At 21.9% G+C, this 17849-nt stretch overlaps 6 protein-coding genes across 6 annotated transcripts; 4 read left to right on the top strand and 2 right to left on the bottom strand. All coding sequences in view use genetic code 6, as the record gives it.

The window, feature by feature from the left end:
• Positions 1-785: 785 nt before the first annotated feature.
• Positions 786-2654, top strand: TTHERM_00448930 (serine carboxypeptidase family protein; the record flags this gene model as incomplete). Its single annotated transcript, XM_001013293.3, has 4 exons — positions 786-973; positions 1132-1711; positions 1819-2282; positions 2348-2654. The coding sequence occupies 4 exons, from the start codon at positions 786-788 to the stop codon at positions 2652-2654; spliced, it is 1539 nt and encodes a 512-aa protein (XP_001013293.3).
• Positions 2655-3602: 948 nt separating this feature from the next.
• On the top strand, positions 3603-5121 carry TTHERM_00448920 (serine carboxypeptidase family protein; the record flags this gene model as incomplete). The annotated part of the gene is made up of 3 exons (XM_001013292.2): positions 3603-4169; positions 4268-4725; positions 4782-5121. The coding sequence occupies 3 exons, from the start codon at positions 3603-3605 to the stop codon at positions 5119-5121; spliced, it is 1365 nt and encodes a 454-aa protein (XP_001013292.2).
• Positions 5122-9038: 3917 nt separating this feature from the next.
• Positions 9039-9842, top strand: TTHERM_00448910 (ADP-ribosylation factor(Arf)/Arf-like (Arl) small GTPase family protein; the record flags this gene model as incomplete). Its single annotated transcript, XM_001013291.3, has 5 exons — positions 9039-9120; positions 9176-9285; positions 9347-9600; positions 9681-9727; positions 9787-9842. The coding sequence occupies 5 exons, from the start codon at positions 9039-9041 to the stop codon at positions 9840-9842; spliced, it is 549 nt and encodes a 182-aa protein (XP_001013291.2).
• Positions 9843-10326: 484 nt separating this feature from the next.
• On the top strand, positions 10327-11500 carry TTHERM_00448900 (transmembrane protein, putative; the record flags this gene model as incomplete). The annotated part of the gene is made up of 6 exons (XM_001013290.3): positions 10327-10442; positions 10506-10632; positions 10731-10856; positions 10999-11168; positions 11228-11310; positions 11373-11500. 6 exons carry the CDS (start codon positions 10327-10329, stop codon positions 11498-11500), a joined length of 750 nt encoding a protein of 249 aa, XP_001013290.2.
• A 524-nt stretch (positions 11501-12024) lies between these two features.
• Positions 12025-12531, bottom strand: TTHERM_000448899 (transmembrane protein, putative; the record flags this gene model as incomplete). The annotated part of the gene is made up of 1 exon (XM_012796925.1): positions 12025-12531. The coding sequence occupies one exon, from the start codon at positions 12529-12531 to the stop codon at positions 12025-12027; it is 507 nt and encodes a 168-aa protein (XP_012652379.1).
• A 1267-nt stretch (positions 12532-13798) lies between these two features.
• On the bottom strand, positions 13799-15448 carry TTHERM_00448880 (hypothetical protein; the record flags this gene model as incomplete). Its single annotated transcript, XM_001013288.1, has 1 exon — positions 13799-15448. The coding sequence occupies one exon, from the start codon at positions 15446-15448 to the stop codon at positions 13799-13801; it is 1650 nt and encodes a 549-aa protein (XP_001013288.1).
• Between the last annotated feature and the right edge of the window lie 2401 nt (positions 15449-17849).

The following is a 17849-nucleotide window of genomic DNA, read 5'->3' as shown; positions in this document are numbered from 1 at the left end:
TTTATTTCACTCACTTAAATCTAGCACCATTTATATACTTTGCAATAATGATTTTAATCTAACTATATAATTAAAGTTTTCTGATGAATATATTCTTTATAAATAGAATCTATAATTATTTATGTGATCAAGACAAACACTTCATTAAAAATCAAAATTAGTTGTAAAAAATTTTGATTAGAAAATTATTATAAAAAATTCTATGTATTTTTTAAGATAAATAAATTGAATTTAATATCAATATCTTTTTTTTTCATAAAATAATTAAGTAAGTGATAAATAAAAAATTGAAAAATTGTCAGTATGTACAATTTAATATTCTCATTTTTTAATTAAAAAAATTTTTTATTTTATATTATAAATTTTTAATATTTGAAAACATGAACTTCAATATTAATTAGGATTTGAAATTATTTAAATTAAAAAAATAAATTCTTTTAAGAATTGTAATTTACTTTAAATTTTAGTGAAAATAAATACCTAATTTTATATAAAGTTAGTAAATAAATAGAAATCTACTGAAAGAAGATTTAGTAGATTAAATAAAGGTTTCACTCACAAAAAATAAAGAAATGCTAATGAAAGGAAATAATAATTATTATAATTTTATAAAAATAAATAATTATTATATTTTTTTATTTAGCAATAAATTAGTTTTATAAATATATATTTGTTGATTTTTTAAAGTGTTAAGTATAAAATTATTTATCTTTTTTTAGGTAGAGCTTACTGTTTTTGTATGTGAAAATACTAGATAAAGTTTAAATTAATCTATTTACTATTAAATGTTTGGTTACAATAAATATATAAATAATTAAAATCAAAATTTAAGAAAGTTTTCAATTAATTGGATAATTAATAATCTTGATAGATTAATTTCTCTTCTTCTTATTTATTTTTATTTCGAGGATATTTCTAATTGTTAATCACTCATAGATAACCAATCGTTTCTTTAATTAAGCGCTTATATCTAGTAATTTATTCGAACTAATTAAAACTTCTACCATTAATGCATTCTTTAACAAAATCACCAATTATTTTTTATTAAAAATTGTTTGCAGATACATTAAAATCCAATGTTTTTAACCATAAAAATCATATAATTAAATTAAATTATAAAAAACTTGATAGACATAAATTAAAAATGCAAGCAAATCAAGCATTATTAATCACATTATTTATCTGCAGCTCGGTTGCTTTACAAAATTCTATTTTTTTGAATGAAACTTTCTATCCAGGGCTGATCAAGATAAATAGCGACAGTGATATGTTCTACATTTTATTTGAATCTCGCTCAAATAAAAATAGTGATCCACTAATATTATGGTTAAATGGTGGTCCTGGGTGCTCTTCTATGCTTGGACTTTTTGAGGAATTAGGTCCTTATAAAATTACTTAAGATAACACTCTTACTTCGAACCCTTATTCATGGAATAATAAAGCTAATGTTCTCTTTGTAGATCAGCCGATTGGAACAGGATTCAGTAACTTAGGTTCAAGTTAAATACCTAATACTGAAGAAGGGGTCGCAAAACAAATGCATGACTTCATTTAAAGCTTTTTGTAAACCTATCCTAAATATGTTAATCGCGATTTTTATATCGCTGGTGAATCTTATGCAGGCCAATACATTCCTGCTATAGGCTCTTTAATCATTAAATCTGGAGATCTCTAAATTAAATTTCGTGGTGTTGCTATTGGCAATGGTTGGGTAAAAAAATATTCTTTCAACTAAAATTTAATTGAATGATATGAATTAAAAAACTTGATTAAATGTAAAAGTAACAAATTTATTTATTTATTAATTAAATTAATTAGGTTGACCCTTACTATTAGCAACCTGCTTATGCTGAATATGCTTATAAATATAATCTGATAGATTTAGATACCTACACTGCTACTTAATAATAATTTGCAGTGTGCTAACAGTATATAAAAACTGGAGCTCCCATATAGATCTTAACAGATGCATGTGAAGCTCCTTTTAACAAAATTACAGAAAAGAATAACTTTGATATTTATAATTATAAAACTCCTTGTGTTAATCCTACATGTTCTGAAGATGCTGATGATGATAAAGTTCAAAAATTCTTGAGTAGAGAAGATGTGTAATAAGTATTAGGAGTTTAAGGTAGAACATGGAGTGCTTGTGTTGACAATGTGTACAGTGCCTTATCAGATCTTGAAAATCGTTCTTCAACCAATGATCTTATTAGTATTGTTAATGCTGATCTAAAGGTCTTGATATATAATGGTGATCTAGACTATATGTGCAATTATATGTAATCAAATAATTTACTATAAATAACCTTGTATTAATTAATTTAAAATAATTAAATCAAAATAGTGGAACAGAAAATTGGGTTAATAATCTTAATTGGAAGTAATAGAGTTAATTTTAGGTTGCCTAATATTAAACTGTTAAATTAAACGGTAAAGAAGTAGGAAAAATAAAAGGAGTTTCCAAATTTTAATTTTATATTGTTTATAATGCAGGCCATATGGTACCTAAAGATTAGCCAGAAGTTGCTTTGCAATTAATTAATAATTTTATAAGCCAAGAAAGCTATTTAAAAATGTTAGAATTCTAGATACTATTTTACTTAAACATATATTTTGTTTCTCACGCAGTTATTAGATTTTTATAAAAATGAAATGGAGCAAGGAATAAAAGATAATAAACAAAATAAAAAACATATTTAAATATTAATTCAAAATAAAATCTGTTAATAATTTTATCTTTTATATTTTGTTTTGGTAAATTTAATATAATAAGATAATGAAAATTATATTAATGATACTTATTTACTTGATTTATATAATTACCACAATAATTCAGCAAAAAAAAAAAAATTTCGTACTATTTATGAAGTGAATAAATTTAATATTGAATTTATATCTAAATCTTTGATAGCCACAAAAACTAATTTAATTAATTAGAACTTTTAATATAAAAAAAATTTTTTGAAATACTTCCAAAGTAATCTAAAGTTAGGAATTAGGTAAATTGATTAAAAAAGATTATTCATCCTTTAAGAAGTATTATATATAAATAAAATAAAAATTAATTATGCCATTATACAATTTTATTCTTTAAAACAAAAATAAATTCTTGATTAATTTCTCACCACATTATCCTATTTTAATGAACAATTTAAGCATTTATTTATTATAATAATTATAAAAATTCAAGCTTAATGCTAAAAGTTTTATCCCATTTTTATATTACTGTGTTTTCTATTAAAATATTTGTGATTGAAAATATTTGATAAATATTAAATTAATCTCTTTTTCCTTGTAATATTAACTATTACTAAATAAATATTGAAGCATAACTAGATTCTTTACATGTCAATTAAATATTATTTACTTTCTAATTAATAAAATATCATTTCTATAGAGAAGCAGATAATTTTTTCTCTCATAACCACTCAATATTTAAATTAAAAATACAGATTAAATTTATCTTTATTAATATTTTTGTAAAGATTAAAAATAAATCAGCATTTTATTAATTTAATATAAAAATTTTTTACTACAAAACCAGTATAATTTAATTAATTCGTTAGATAATACATATTTATTGGATATATTAAAAATAAATGCAAGCAAAGTTAATATTTTTGATTTCATTCCTCGTTTGCAGCTCGATTGCTATGCAAAATCCTATTTTCTTGAATGAAACTTTCTATCCAGGATTGGTAAAAATGTAAAATGACAGCGACATTTTCTACATTTTATTCGAATCTCGTAATAATCCATCATCTGACCCTCTTATACTATGGCTAAATGGTGGTCCAGGGTGTTCTTCTTTACTTGGTTTATTTTAAGAATTAGGTCCATTTAGAGTAACTAAAGATATCACTCTTGTATCCAACCCTTATTCATGGAATAACAATGCAAGTGTTCTATTTGTAGATTAGCCAATAGGTACAGGATTCAGTAGCTTAGGTAAAAGCGAAATACTTAAAACTGAAGAGGAAATTTCATAACATATGCATAAAGTTCTATAAACCTTTTTATAAACATATCCTCAATACGTCAATCGTGATTTCTATATAGCTGGAGAGTCATATGCAGGCTAATATATTCCTGCCATAGGTTCTTACATCGTTAAAACTGGAGATCTCTAAATTAAATTCCGTGGTGTTGCGATCGGTAATGGTTGGGTAAAAAAATAATAATTAATATTTGAATTTATTTATTAATTTCTTAACACAAATTGAAAAATAATAAATAAATTAAAATGAATAAATTTTTTAATTAGGTTGACCCTTACTACCAAAGACCTTCCTATGCCGAATTTACATACAAGAACGGCTTGATAGATAAAGAAACATACAAAAGTACATCATAGTAATTTGTAGAATGTGCAAAATTAATTAAAGCTGAAGCTCCTCATAGCGAATAAAGCGAAGTATGTGAACCTCCATTCACAGAGATTGTAATTAATAGCAGTGCAAATTTTTATAACTATAAAAAACCATGTTTAGATAGTACTTGTTTTGATGAAGATAATAATCTTTAAAAATTCTTAACTAGAAAAGATGTGCAATAAATCTTAGGAGTTGATGGCAGAAAATGGACTTCATGTGTAAATAATGTTTATGACGAAATGATAACTCTAGAAAATCGTTCTGCAGTTAAAGATCTTCTTAATGTTGTTGAAGCAAATATTGAAGTCTTAATTTACAGCGGAGACCTTGATATCATGTGCAACTATCTGTATTTAATTAAATATTTAGATAACTTATTTATTAAAGAAAATTAATTAAAAAAAGTGGTGGAGAATAATGGACTCATAACTTTGAATGGAAAAACAAAAATTAATTTTAAGCTGAATCATATTAGAATGTTACAATGAATGGTCAAGTTATTGGAAAAGTTAAAAGTGTTTCTAATTTCTCATTTCACGTTGTTCATGAAGCTGGCCATATGGTATCAAAGGATTAGCCAGAAGCTGCTTTATAATTAATTAATAACTTTATTAGTTAAAAAAAAGATCTTAACCTTTCAAATTTATCAGAATAAAAATCTTACCTAAACATTATGAATTTCTAGATTTTATATTTCTTAAATGCTTATCTTTTGGCTCATTTTGTAAATAAATTATTATATTGAGAAGAAACTAACTAACTATAAATGAATTCTCTCACTAAACAGAATTCATTATTTATAATTAACTGTAAATAAAATCTTTAAATATGTTTGTAAATAATTTAGGTTTTTGCTTAAGTAATTAATATAATTAACAGTTTGATAATTTAATATTGTAATATATTTATTGTTTACTTTATTCTCGATTTCAAAAAAAGATTCAGATTCAATATTTAAAAAAATGTAAGGGTGAGGTAGGTAGGTAGGTAGGTAATCGAGAAATATATTCAAATTTTAATGAAATATTTTTCATATATTCTATTAATTTATAGATTTTTAAGAAATTTTTAGTCATAATCCCGTTTATAAATTAAAAAAAAATTTATATAAATTAAAATTAGAATAATAGAAATGGAATTCAAAGTTTAAAATATAAAATAAACATTTATAAATTTATTGTAAAAGTTAGTGACCTGTTGAGCAAAAAAAGATACTAAATAAACAAATTTAGTTGTAATAATGAAGATGAAATAATATTCTAGACATTCAAAATAACAATAAAAAATGGTGAAATATTTTAAATAATGATGAGCTTTTCAAATATTTTATAATTATGATACATTAAATAAAATTAATAGATTTTTGTTTAAATATAAAAAAAATAGAATATTAATTAAAAAAATATTATTTCAAGATTTGTTGTATGAGAAATCAATCAAATAATTTATGAAGTCTTTTCTATAATTTTTTAAAACATTTGATTGTTTATAAAGCTATAAAGTTTTTATTATACGCTTAAAAAAAGTTTATCTTTAGCGTAACCAACTCTACAAATCGTAAGTTTAACTATTTAAGCTTAAATTATAAAAGCTTATCTTATTTGATACATGCTGTTGTAATTTTTTTAGCAAATCTGTACTAATATAAAATACATTCTATCTCTGATAAATTTGAAAAGATGTTAGGCTTTCAATTTACAAAATTTTGTTGATAATTAATTCAAGCATTTAGTTGTTCAAGTTAAAATAATCTACAGCTAAATATAATAATTCTAGTTTGCCACATTCTAAAAATAAATTCATCAAGACTTCTAAGTTTTCATCGCTTGTTAAATTATTCTCAAAGATAATATTTTGAATTCTAAAAAAGATTTATTTTAAATTGATTTTTGTGAAATCTATTGTAGATTTAATAATGCTTAATTTTAATTTACTTTATTCATTAGTTTTAATATTCAAAACATTATCTTAATAAGACAAATGCACAAAGTTATCAAAGCTTAAATACCAATTCTGACATTATTTTAAAAAAATTATTTTTTCTGTATCAAGAAACTTTACAGGAATGCCCTCAATTTATAAAAATTTGATAGATGTTAATTTTTAATCTATGATATGTAATAAGCTGGATAATATTTCATAGTCTTAGTTAGCTGAATTCCACATAGAAATTTAAAGATCCTCAATCATAGAATTATCTTAAATCCAAGAAGATATGTTTTAAAAATTTTATGATTGATTTTCTTTATTATTGATATAGTTTAAATTAATAGCCAGTTTTTTTAGGCTATTAAAACAAATGTATTCTGTTATATGATTAGAGCAAGGACAATATGCTAGACTAAGCTTAAAATTCTGAATTGAATCTAATATAATTATTTCTTCTGGTTTTGACATTAAAACTTATGTTGCAAAATCCAAACAAATGCTTAATGTTTCAAGAGTCTTATATTCTTTAATAATATTAAACAGTTAAAGTAAATCAAACTGGATTCTACAATGGGTAAAAAAAATAACTAGTTCTTTAAGTGATTTAAATTATTGTTAATATTCTAGTACTTCACAAACACTTTTATACATAATTAAGTCAAGTAAAGATTATTAAAATATTAAACTGAGTTTATTTAATCCTTTGAACTTTCTAAAAAAGTTAAGTAGAAGTTAATCTTAATTATATACTTAGTCTTAGTAGTATAGCTATTCACTTTATATGTTTAATGAACGGAAGAAAAGATCTATTTGTTACATATTTTCAGATAAACAATCTTTTTTAGAACTTGTTAGAATATTTCTAATCGTAAAAAGCATTGATTTAATATCTAAAACTAATTAAAAAGTTTCAAGTTAATCTATGTTATTTGAAATAAATTATGGAATGCATCTCTTAAAATTAGTTTAATCACTTTAAAATGATAGGAAACTCATCGTTAGATGTTTGAGAGATTTTATTTTATCTTAGCAAGACAAAAAATCAGAAATAGGTTTAGAGTCATGTTAATTATAATAAAATAATTCTAAAGTATCAATGCTTGACTATAAATCGAATATTCTCTTTAAATAATTAGAAACCGCATTGATCTCTATATGTAATTTTTTAAACGTAAAAGTTTTTAAAAGAGCAATATGCCAATCCACAATCAGTTGGCTAGCTTGTTCTTACTTAGTCATCTTGATTACCAAGTTATCAATGTTTTTCTACCTAAAAATAGGTAAATCAAATTAATTTACATATTAATTGATACCATTAATGCCATAAATTGTTTAAAAAAGTGAAACACTGCTAAACTAAGAATTCTAAGAATAAAACCTCACAGGAACTTCTTAAATTTCTTAGATATTTTTTAATGTTTCTTTATTCATTATGTTTTTATTATGAATTTTTAGTATAATAAATTATTTATTTATTTATTTATGTTTAATTATCTTAATTTTGATTGAATGAATTTAATAAACCATAAAATTCCGTTTTAATTAAAAGCTAAACAAATATATTAAATGTAATTACTTATTATAGTAGCCTCATTTTTAAGTACTTTTTATTGTAGACACAATATTCTTAAAATTAAACATAGACAGCAAAAATATTCATTTAATTGAGATTGTCTAAGATGGAGCTAAATAATTAGTACTATTTCTTATGTATTATAAAAGAAGTATTTACTAGTGAGTGTCTATCTGAAAAATCAATTTTTTTTCAATCTACTTCAATTAGTTGATAACAAGAAAAGATTTTTCTTCTGAACTTATAATAGAAATTGGTAGATTTATCATTTGTCAATACTAAATTCTTAAATTAATAAATTAAGATAAGATTTTTTTTTTTCTAGTTTAAAAACAAATTAAATAAATTCATATTTTTATCTTTAAAATTCAAATTTTTAAAAATGTTTTTAAAATTCGTCTAGATTTTTTAGTTTTAGTTTGATTTGTTTGTTTTTTTAGATTTAAATTTTAATAGGATTCCCTTAAAGCATTTTCTTTTGGTTATATAATCTAGGATTTTCACTTTTTAATTTATTGATTAAAATTAAATGATTATTAAGGTAAATATCTTTTAAAATTTCTAATATTTTGAATGGTTAAAAATATTTTTAGAAATGCTAATAGTTAGATTACACTTATATATTATTTAATTAATATTATATTATTAAATAAAGATAAAATACCTTATTTTCCTTACTTTAATAATGATCAGAAATAAAAAATATATAGTCGATTTGTGATGTTCAAATTTAATAAACTAAATTTAAATACCATTAATGTGCTAAAAAAGTATATTCATAAAATTTCTAATTTAACCAAAAGAAAGTTTGAATCTCATTTTATTTTATTTTATTTTATTTATTTATTTATTTATTTAATAGATTGATATTTTTACATTTTAAAAATTAAAAATGAATATTTTACACTTTTGCTAAAATTATATGTAATTATGAATTTGCTATCTAGATTAGGATTGAAAAATGATAAAATTTGTTGTAATAATAATAAAGAATAGTTAATGCTAAATTTAGATTTAAATAGAATAAAAACATTTAGTTGTGTGTGTATGAATAGTTGATGTTATAAATTGCCATACAAATTATTTTATTTATTGAATATTTTTAATTAATAATCTTTAAAGTTAAACATAAATACAAAGAATTTATTGAAATTAGAAATATGGGCAATAATTACGAAAAGAATTTTAGCAAAAAGTAGAGAAAGATTTTAGTTTTAGGAATAGAAAAGAGTGGAAAAACATGTATTTACAAAATTGTTTTTCTTTTCAGTTAAATAAAGCTTTATTATTTTTGTAGGTTTTGTATAATGTGTAAATGGAAAAGAATTGAATGAAAATAATTATGTAGAAACAAACGATCTTGACATTATTGATGTTAAAAAGGATAAATTTTGGCTTTAGTTTTATGTAAATCGAGCTTTTTTTTAATTACTTTCATGCATATTTGTTCATTTTATAAAAAATTAAGGATTTTGCTGGATGTGAAAGAAAGAGAATCTTCTGGAGACATCATTATATTGGAGCTTAGGGAATAGTTTTTGTGGTTGATGGCAGCTCTATGGAATCATTTTAAGATTCTTTAGATGCCCTTTAATAGTTATTGAAAGAAAGAAACCTTATAAAGGTGCCTATCTGTGTATTTATAAATAAATCTGATATTAAGGTAGAAGGTGAAATTAAAAATAAAGTAGAAGACTTGCTTAAAGATGCATCCATTCCAGGGTATTAATTTGCTCCTTATATTTTATTTTGAAAAGCTTAGACATTCTATTATTAACGTAATTAATATGGTAATAAAATAGAGAGAATCATAGAATTGTAAACAATATACAAGGCAGTAATAAACTAAGTAATTTTCATCTATCATATTTTGTCATTTAATAAGTTTTATTTGAAAATATTTTATAGAGTAGGGTCATCAACAAGTTATAGAATGGCTAGCGAAGACAATGGTAGAGATTTGATAGTTTTTTAGCCACTTATTATACAAAATTCTAAAAATTTAATGACAAAAAACTAAATCAAATTATTTGTTTTGTAATTAATTATTAACCATTTAAATATAGTTTAGTCGATTCTAGCCTAAATAAATAAACAAACAACAAAAATCTAGCTAAAAAAGACCATTTTTATTTAATCTAAATAATTTTATCAACTTTATTATATGAATTCTTAAATTTCTTTGATTAGGATTTTATTAGGAACTCTTTAAATAATATTTATTTTTTACCATGTCATTCATTCATTCAATAAATAATATTTTTATTTGATGAGCTCGTTTAAGATTTGTTTACTAAATTTTTTTTCTAAAGAATATCAAATATTTTTAATTCATAATTAATTAGTTTGCAAAACGCTAAAAAATTTATAAATTATCAAAAATACATAAAAAGGAAAGCTTTAGTAAAAAATAATATAGCAAAGGTATTTGTTTGAAGTTGATAGGTGATGAGCTGGGAAATATTCAAAAAAGAGTATTACAATCTTTAAAATTCATTAAAGCAAGAACTTAACTTGATTAATCAGATTTCGCTTAACATTTCTAAACAGATTATGGATTTGGAGTAAATAATCATTTATATAAATTACGTCACTATTAAACAAGATTTTTGCTTTATCATTAAAAGAGGCACTGTTGATCATGAAGGAGGTTTAAAAAAATAACATAAAAAAGGCAGTTAAGGAAAAAATATAGACCAAAATTTTGAGGAGTTTAATATTCATGAATAGGAAGCAAAAAATTTGATAGAATAAGTACAAAATTATTTTTTAGCATTAGCAATAAATAGATGCATAGACATATAAATAATTAGTTTTTAATGAAACAAACAATTATTTATTTTTTATATAAGACAGAAAAGTTGATCTAAAATGTAGAAATTTAGTAGGATGACAAACAAGCTTTTGTAAAAAATAACCTTATATAAAGATTTAAAGAAATTTTAAAGGAAAGTTAAAGAGAGCATAAACAACTATCGGTATTAATTAATCTTAATAAATTAATGTAGAATCAGTATTTTTCAAAGATTCTTTTATAATTATCAAACGCTACAACTTTTTATTTGATTTTTTATTACTTTTCTACAAGTTTATGCAATATTTATTATTAACTTTCTATAGTAAACAGTAGACTTTAATAAGAAAAAAATGTAATTGTTTGAGCAGGCAATTTACACTAAATCATAAAGAAAGCACATAGGCGATAATTAAGATGATGAAGAAGATAAATAGCTCCTTAAAAATGTTATTTAGTTAGATTCTTCTTTAAACAAGAGTAATAGCATTATAAGGTTAATATTTAAATCATAAATTTTCAAAGTATTTAATAAATAATATTTGAAATAAAAAGAGAAGCTTAGTTGATAAAAAGCTAGCTTTATAATTAGAATTAGTCTCTTAAGCTTTCCAATTCGAAAATGCAAGCAATTGCAAGTAAAATTTTCTTAAGTCGAAGAAATAAATATATAATAATAATAATAATTTAAAATAAATAGATGCCCTACCATAAATAGAGTAGTTTTTGATGAAAATAAAATTTGAAGAACATAAAAGATAGATAATTATTTCATTTGTCATAGCAATTTGCATAATATTAATGATATAAAAGATTTTATTCAGTTGATTTCAATATTAATTTATTTTTTATAGAGTTTTTGTTAGTTTAATTAACCATTTATTTTAATTAATTAATTAATGAACATATAAAAAATAAATAAACAAACATTTTGATTAATTTCTACTAAAATTTTTAATTTTTGTTTTTTTATATCTGATATTTATTTAATATATTCAATTGTTAAAAGAATAACTGCAAAATTACATTTATTATACAATTTATAGCAATACAGTATGAGTAAACCTGACAGAAGCTAGATACTTAGCTTACTTTATAATGTCATGGAATTTGAGAAGAAAAAGGATCCAAATTCTGAAAATAAATTACTGCATTAGGAGAGATTAATTTTGTTATGCACAGATTATTTGTCGGCTGGATTAGGATATGCAGATATTCCATTTAATTTTTCTGATTAATTCATTGATTATGCGTTATCTATCAATAAAATAGCTATGGATCATTTCAACTGCAATAATAACGAAAAGGCAATTCACTTTCTTTTGAAAGCTGTTGATATTTTGATGCATAAATCAATTCACAAATTTGTTAAGCCTGTTATAAAATATGGAGAAATGAAAGTTTTAACATTTAACAATTTAGCATGCATTTACTAAAAGCGCAAGCAATACGTTTTGGCTTTGAAAGCTGTTCACTTTGCTCTTGAATTAGAAGAAAGATTAGTTTAAGATAACGACTTTAATGCTAAAAACAGTATTATTTCTACTTTGTTTAATAAAGCTGCCATTTAAAGCAATTTAAACAAGCATAATAAAGCTCAAGATAGTTTAAATAAAGCCCTTCACTATATTGAAAGACTATAAAAAGAACTATAGCAAGGTAATTAATAGGATTAATAAGAAATATCTAAACAGTAAGAAAACGAAAAAGAATAAGAAGAAGAAGTTACTGGAAAAGCTAAAAATCCTTCTAACATCCAATTATCTGAAAAGGAAATAGAAGATAAATTATAAGAACTTAACAAACTTAAAATGATGTGCTTCTACAATTTAGGAGCAGAAGATGAACATCTCTATCATCAGGACAGGGCTCTATTATAATATTAAAAAGCTAAGTTAATTGCTGAAGAAATAAATGATTCAAATATGAGAGATCGTCTAAATAATATAATTAGCTAGCTTAAATGATAAAAAAAAAAAAATTTTTTTTTAAGCAAAAATGTCATAAAACCTTTATAAGCAAAACCTTATTTATTGCTTTATTAAAAATTTTAAAAATATTATTTTGATTTGTATCATAATTTATTTGCTTAGTTTTAAATAAAAAAAAATATATTTTATAAAATTTAATTATTTATTTTTTATCTTAAATCTACTCAATCACTCTAATTATTTATTTAATTTAAACATTTGTACATTTTTTAAATTTGAGTAAAGTTAAAAAACTGTATTATAAATCAGAAAAATTTTAAGGTTACTTACAGGAGGGTTTTCTAATCAATTAATTATGGCATCTAATTTAGAGGTAGAGTATCTATCTATTCTTAGCATAATAAATTAAATTATAGTACAAAATAAAAAATTTAGTTAAGAGCTAGACCCATCGAAAACTATCCTTATTTGTTATGATAAAATTTAAATAATTTTTTATAGACTTTTCAATTAGATAAATAATTAATATTACAATAATAAAGTAGACTGTATTTATGTATTCAAATATTTATTTTTATTCATAAAAAATTAAAAGAAGATAATGAATTTATTAATTTCTGATAGCTTTTACTTTGATTTTAATTAATTTTAAATAAATATTTAACTAAATATTTACAAATATTATTTTATTTTTATCAGAATTCATTATTTAAATTTTGCTAATATTTTTCAAATTAAAATTTAATTAAAAATAAAAAATATTTTGAGATTTTAGTCAAAGTAAGTATCCAAATAAAAAGCAGAAAGTAAATTTATAATCATCTTAACATAAAAATAAAAGCAAGTTTCTAAGTTTAAGTTAAGATAATTACAACAAAAACTAAAAAAATTAAGGTAGATTATTGTGTGTAATTTATTTTGTTAAATATTAATTAAATTATGATAATAATTAATACCTTATAATATTTAAATTTGTTAGCACATAATAATCCTCTTTTTAGGAATCTAAATATTTAACTGTTTAATTTTTAAAATATTTAATATCTTAAAATTATATTTAAAAACAAATTTCAATATCAGTTCAACAAATAAATGTAAACATTAACAAAACTCTTTAAAAATAAGTATTAAATATTAATAAATAGCTTAATTTCTGATAATAAATTTATATTTAATATATTTTTATCAATCAGTTTCAGAAAAGAGCAACTAATAAAATCAAACTTAAAGTAGTTTTAATGATAATAGAGTTTGAAGTATTTTCACTATTATCATATCCTTCACTTTCACTTTCATCACAATCACTTGAATTATAAGATAAACAAATTGAATCATCCAAACTTTCATTAATATATCCATCAGTATAAGTATTTTCTGGACAAGCCTTACATTCTTCTTTTTAATTAGTAATGTAAAAACCTGTTTAGCTATAAAAATTATAACCACAAGACTTTAGATCACAGGTTGTAGAACCCTCAAAAGAGTACGTCCCTGATTCACAATATTTACATCCTTTCCCTTTTCCATCATAGTCATAACCTGTATTACTCCATTTATTTTCAGGACACTTATTTGATTGCACACTGCAAACTTTATCATCTGTTCCTTATGTATTTTCTAGTGGGGTAGATTTACCTATTGGGCATTTTTAGCATTCTGCTTCTTTAGAATGATTATAATAGCCATTTATGTTATAATAACCATAACCACAATATGTTAGATCGCAACTTTTAGAGCCTACTAAAGAGTAAGTACCTGGATAACAATCAGAACATCCGTTCCCTTTCCCTTCCCCATCAAAATCATAGCCTGAATAACTAAATTTGCCTTAAGGACAGAATTATAGCTACACATCACAAACTTTTTCATCTTCTCCTATAGTCTATTGTTCCTTAGTAGATTTTCCTAGAGGGCACTTAGTGCAATTAATTTCCTTATTAATATTGAAATATCCTGTATTACTATAATAACCATAGTCACAAGGTCTTAGTTAACATGATTTTGAGGCTAATAAAGAATGAGTACCAGATTTACACTTCTTACATTCACTTTCTTTTGTATTACCATTATAACCTGTAGTACTAAATGTACCTTCAGGACACTATTTTAATTACAAAGTACATACTTTATCATCTTTTCCTATAGTCATTTCTTTATCAGTTGATTTACCAATTGGGCAAACTGTACATTTCTCATAATTTATAGTATTATAATAGCCTGTTGAGCTATAAGTGCCAACACCGCAGACTTTTAGAGAACACCTGTCTGAACCTTTTATTGAATGAGTACCAGGCTCACATTTTTAACATCCAGTACCTATTCCATCACTATCATAACCTGTATCACTATATGTACCTTCAGGACATTCTTCTAACTGTAAATCACAAATAATATCTTCATCTTCATCATAATCTCCTATTGTATTTTCTTTTGTGGTGGACCTGCCATATGGGCAAATCTCACATTCATTATATCTACTTCCTTCGTTTTAATCGTAGTAGCCTGTTTCGCTATAATATCCATAGCCACAAGGGATTAGATTGCATTCTGTTGAACCTTCAATAGAGTAAGTACCTGGGTTACAATTAGTGCATCCTTTCCCCTTTCCATCAGAATCATATCCAGTTTCACTAAATTTACCAGCCTAACATTTTTTAATAGAACAAGCTAATTAAGTAGTTCCTATAGTTCCTTTTTCTGGAGTACATGTACCTTCATCGCATTGAGTACAAGGGCCCTTATCATCTTTTCCATCTGCACTAAAAGTACAACGTTCACAGTCAGCTGTATATGCTATCTATAATAGAGCAAAAGCAAGTATCAAACAAAAAACTTTTGAATACATTAGATTTTATTTATTTATTCTGTATCTTTTTTATTATTTTCTTATAATTTATTATCTAAATTAATTATGTTTTCTTAACTGCCTTAATTTAAAATAATAAGACCAGTACTATAATTAGTTTTATGCAAAGAATATATTATTTAGTTCTATGAGACAAAAACCCATTTTTCTCATTAATTAAGAGCATTTCTATCTTTTTAAATAAAGCCCAAGTTTAACAAATAAGTAGTTTACTAAATGATTACATTATAAATCAATCAAAATAGGGTGATTTATTTTGAAATGAATTTCTATTGAAAGATCTAACTAATTCCGTTTTGTTTGTTCATCTTTAAAGACAATAAAAATAGATTTCAATATCTGTCATTCATTAACCATACATACATTAATCTTAATCTGACATTTAAAATGATCTATAAAATTATAAATAAAAAAATATTAAGATATATTTTTAATTAATAGTTAATAAGAAAATAGATCTATATTTAGTAAAACAAAAAAAACATTTATATTATCTATATTAATTAAAAGCCAGTAGTTTTATTTGAAATTAAAATAAAAAGCAAAAAATGCACATAATAAAATATAGTAAGAAAATAATGAAACCTACTCATATTGAGGTAAAATAGGGAGGGAGAGAGGCAGTTAAAAAATAAATATGAAATAATTTGATTTTTTTAATTACTTATTGAAGATTTTAATTGTTTAGTGGAATATGATTCAGTTTTTTTATTGAAGAATTATGGTTAGCCAAAAATTCTTGAATTAAAATAAATGAAAAATGAAATTTTATAAAAATTCTTTTGATTGTTTAATTTATAATATTCTTTTTAAAAAAACATCTCAATAAAATAATTAGATTTGGGTAACACAACCATGAAAGTTGGTTGAAAATTTATAATTATTTTCTAATATAGTAATTAAGGTACTTATTTAGAATAAGTTCTTTATCTATTTTTAATATGCCAAATTAAATTATAGTACAAAATGAGAAAATCAATTAAGTAGACTGATTGATTGAAGACTATCCATATCTGGTATCATAAAATTTAAATTCAGTAAACTATTTTTAAACACTTTCCAATTTAGTAAATAATTAAAGTAGACCTAATTTTCATTAGTACTTATATATGTATCCAAGTATTTATTTGTAAATTTACTGTCTGCTATTCATAATATAGTTATATAAAATAATAAATTTAACAATTTTAGAAACATTTTACTATAAAATAAAGTAAAATATTCATTTAAAATATTTAGCTGATATATGTTTGTTTTTAATAGAATTCATCATTTAAATTATGCTAAAGTTTTAAAATTTAAATTTAATTAAAGTTCAAATATATTCTAAATGTCTAGTTAAAGTCTACAAATAAAAATGAAAGTAATTTACAATAATATTAACAGAGAAACAGACAGGATGAATTTATTCATAAAATTTCTACAAAGTATTATTTTAAATTATTAATGAAAGAAAAAATAAAATAAGTTTCTTAGTTTAAATTAAATTAATTACTACTAAACTAAAAAATTTAAGGTATATTGTCTTGATTTACTTTGTTTAATAGAAATTAAATTATGTTTTTTATTAATGATTTGATAATCCCTATTAATCCTCCTTCTCCTTTTTGGAAACTAAATCCACTTTTATCAAGAATATTTTTACCTTTGTTTTTCTCATATTTAAAAATTTGGTTTTATTTTATCTTTTAATATAGTTTATTTACCTTATTATGATATTTTTTTAGGAATTTATATACATCAAAAATATTAATAGAGCAATAAGTTTAAAATTAATTAAAATTTTGATTGAAAAATTAATTATAAAAATTGATTTTAATTATAATTATAAATATTATTAATTAATTAAAACATAAATTTTTTTCAAACAAATCAGCAATTCATAAAAATAGTGATATCAAATTAATAAATTTTTGAATGGCATTTGGTTATACTCACTCACTTATTTATTTCCATTTTTGATGAGTACAATATTTTTAAGTATATAAATTGATTTAAATATAATAAATGATATTAATATCTAAATTTTTGATTATATTATTGTCTAAAGTAAATTATATAAAATAATTTATGATCTTATTAATATTTATTTGATCTTTTTATCTAAGTAAACTCTAAAACTAAATAAATTTTTTAATTAATTAAATCTGTATAAATAAATTGCTATAAATATTCTTGAAAAAAAATAAATGATATTATAGAATAAACAATACTATAAGCTATAAACTGTTATTATCATTTTTTTTAATAAATATTTTATATTTATTTTTCTAAATAAAAAAAGTTTTTAAACTCTTCTCTTTAATCTCATTCAGTTCTAGACATTGATCTTTCGTATATTAAATTTATTATTATTTATCTTATTATATTCAAATTTATA

This window comes from Tetrahymena thermophila (assembly GCF_000189635.1).
Source record: "Tetrahymena thermophila SB210 genomic scaffold scf_8254686, whole genome shotgun sequence".
NCBI classification, from domain to species: Eukaryota; Ciliophora; class Oligohymenophorea; order Hymenostomatida; family Tetrahymenidae; genus Tetrahymena; species Tetrahymena thermophila.
The sequence above is the reverse complement of the archived record's forward strand: the minus strand, read 5'-3'. Positions and strand labels throughout refer to the sequence as shown.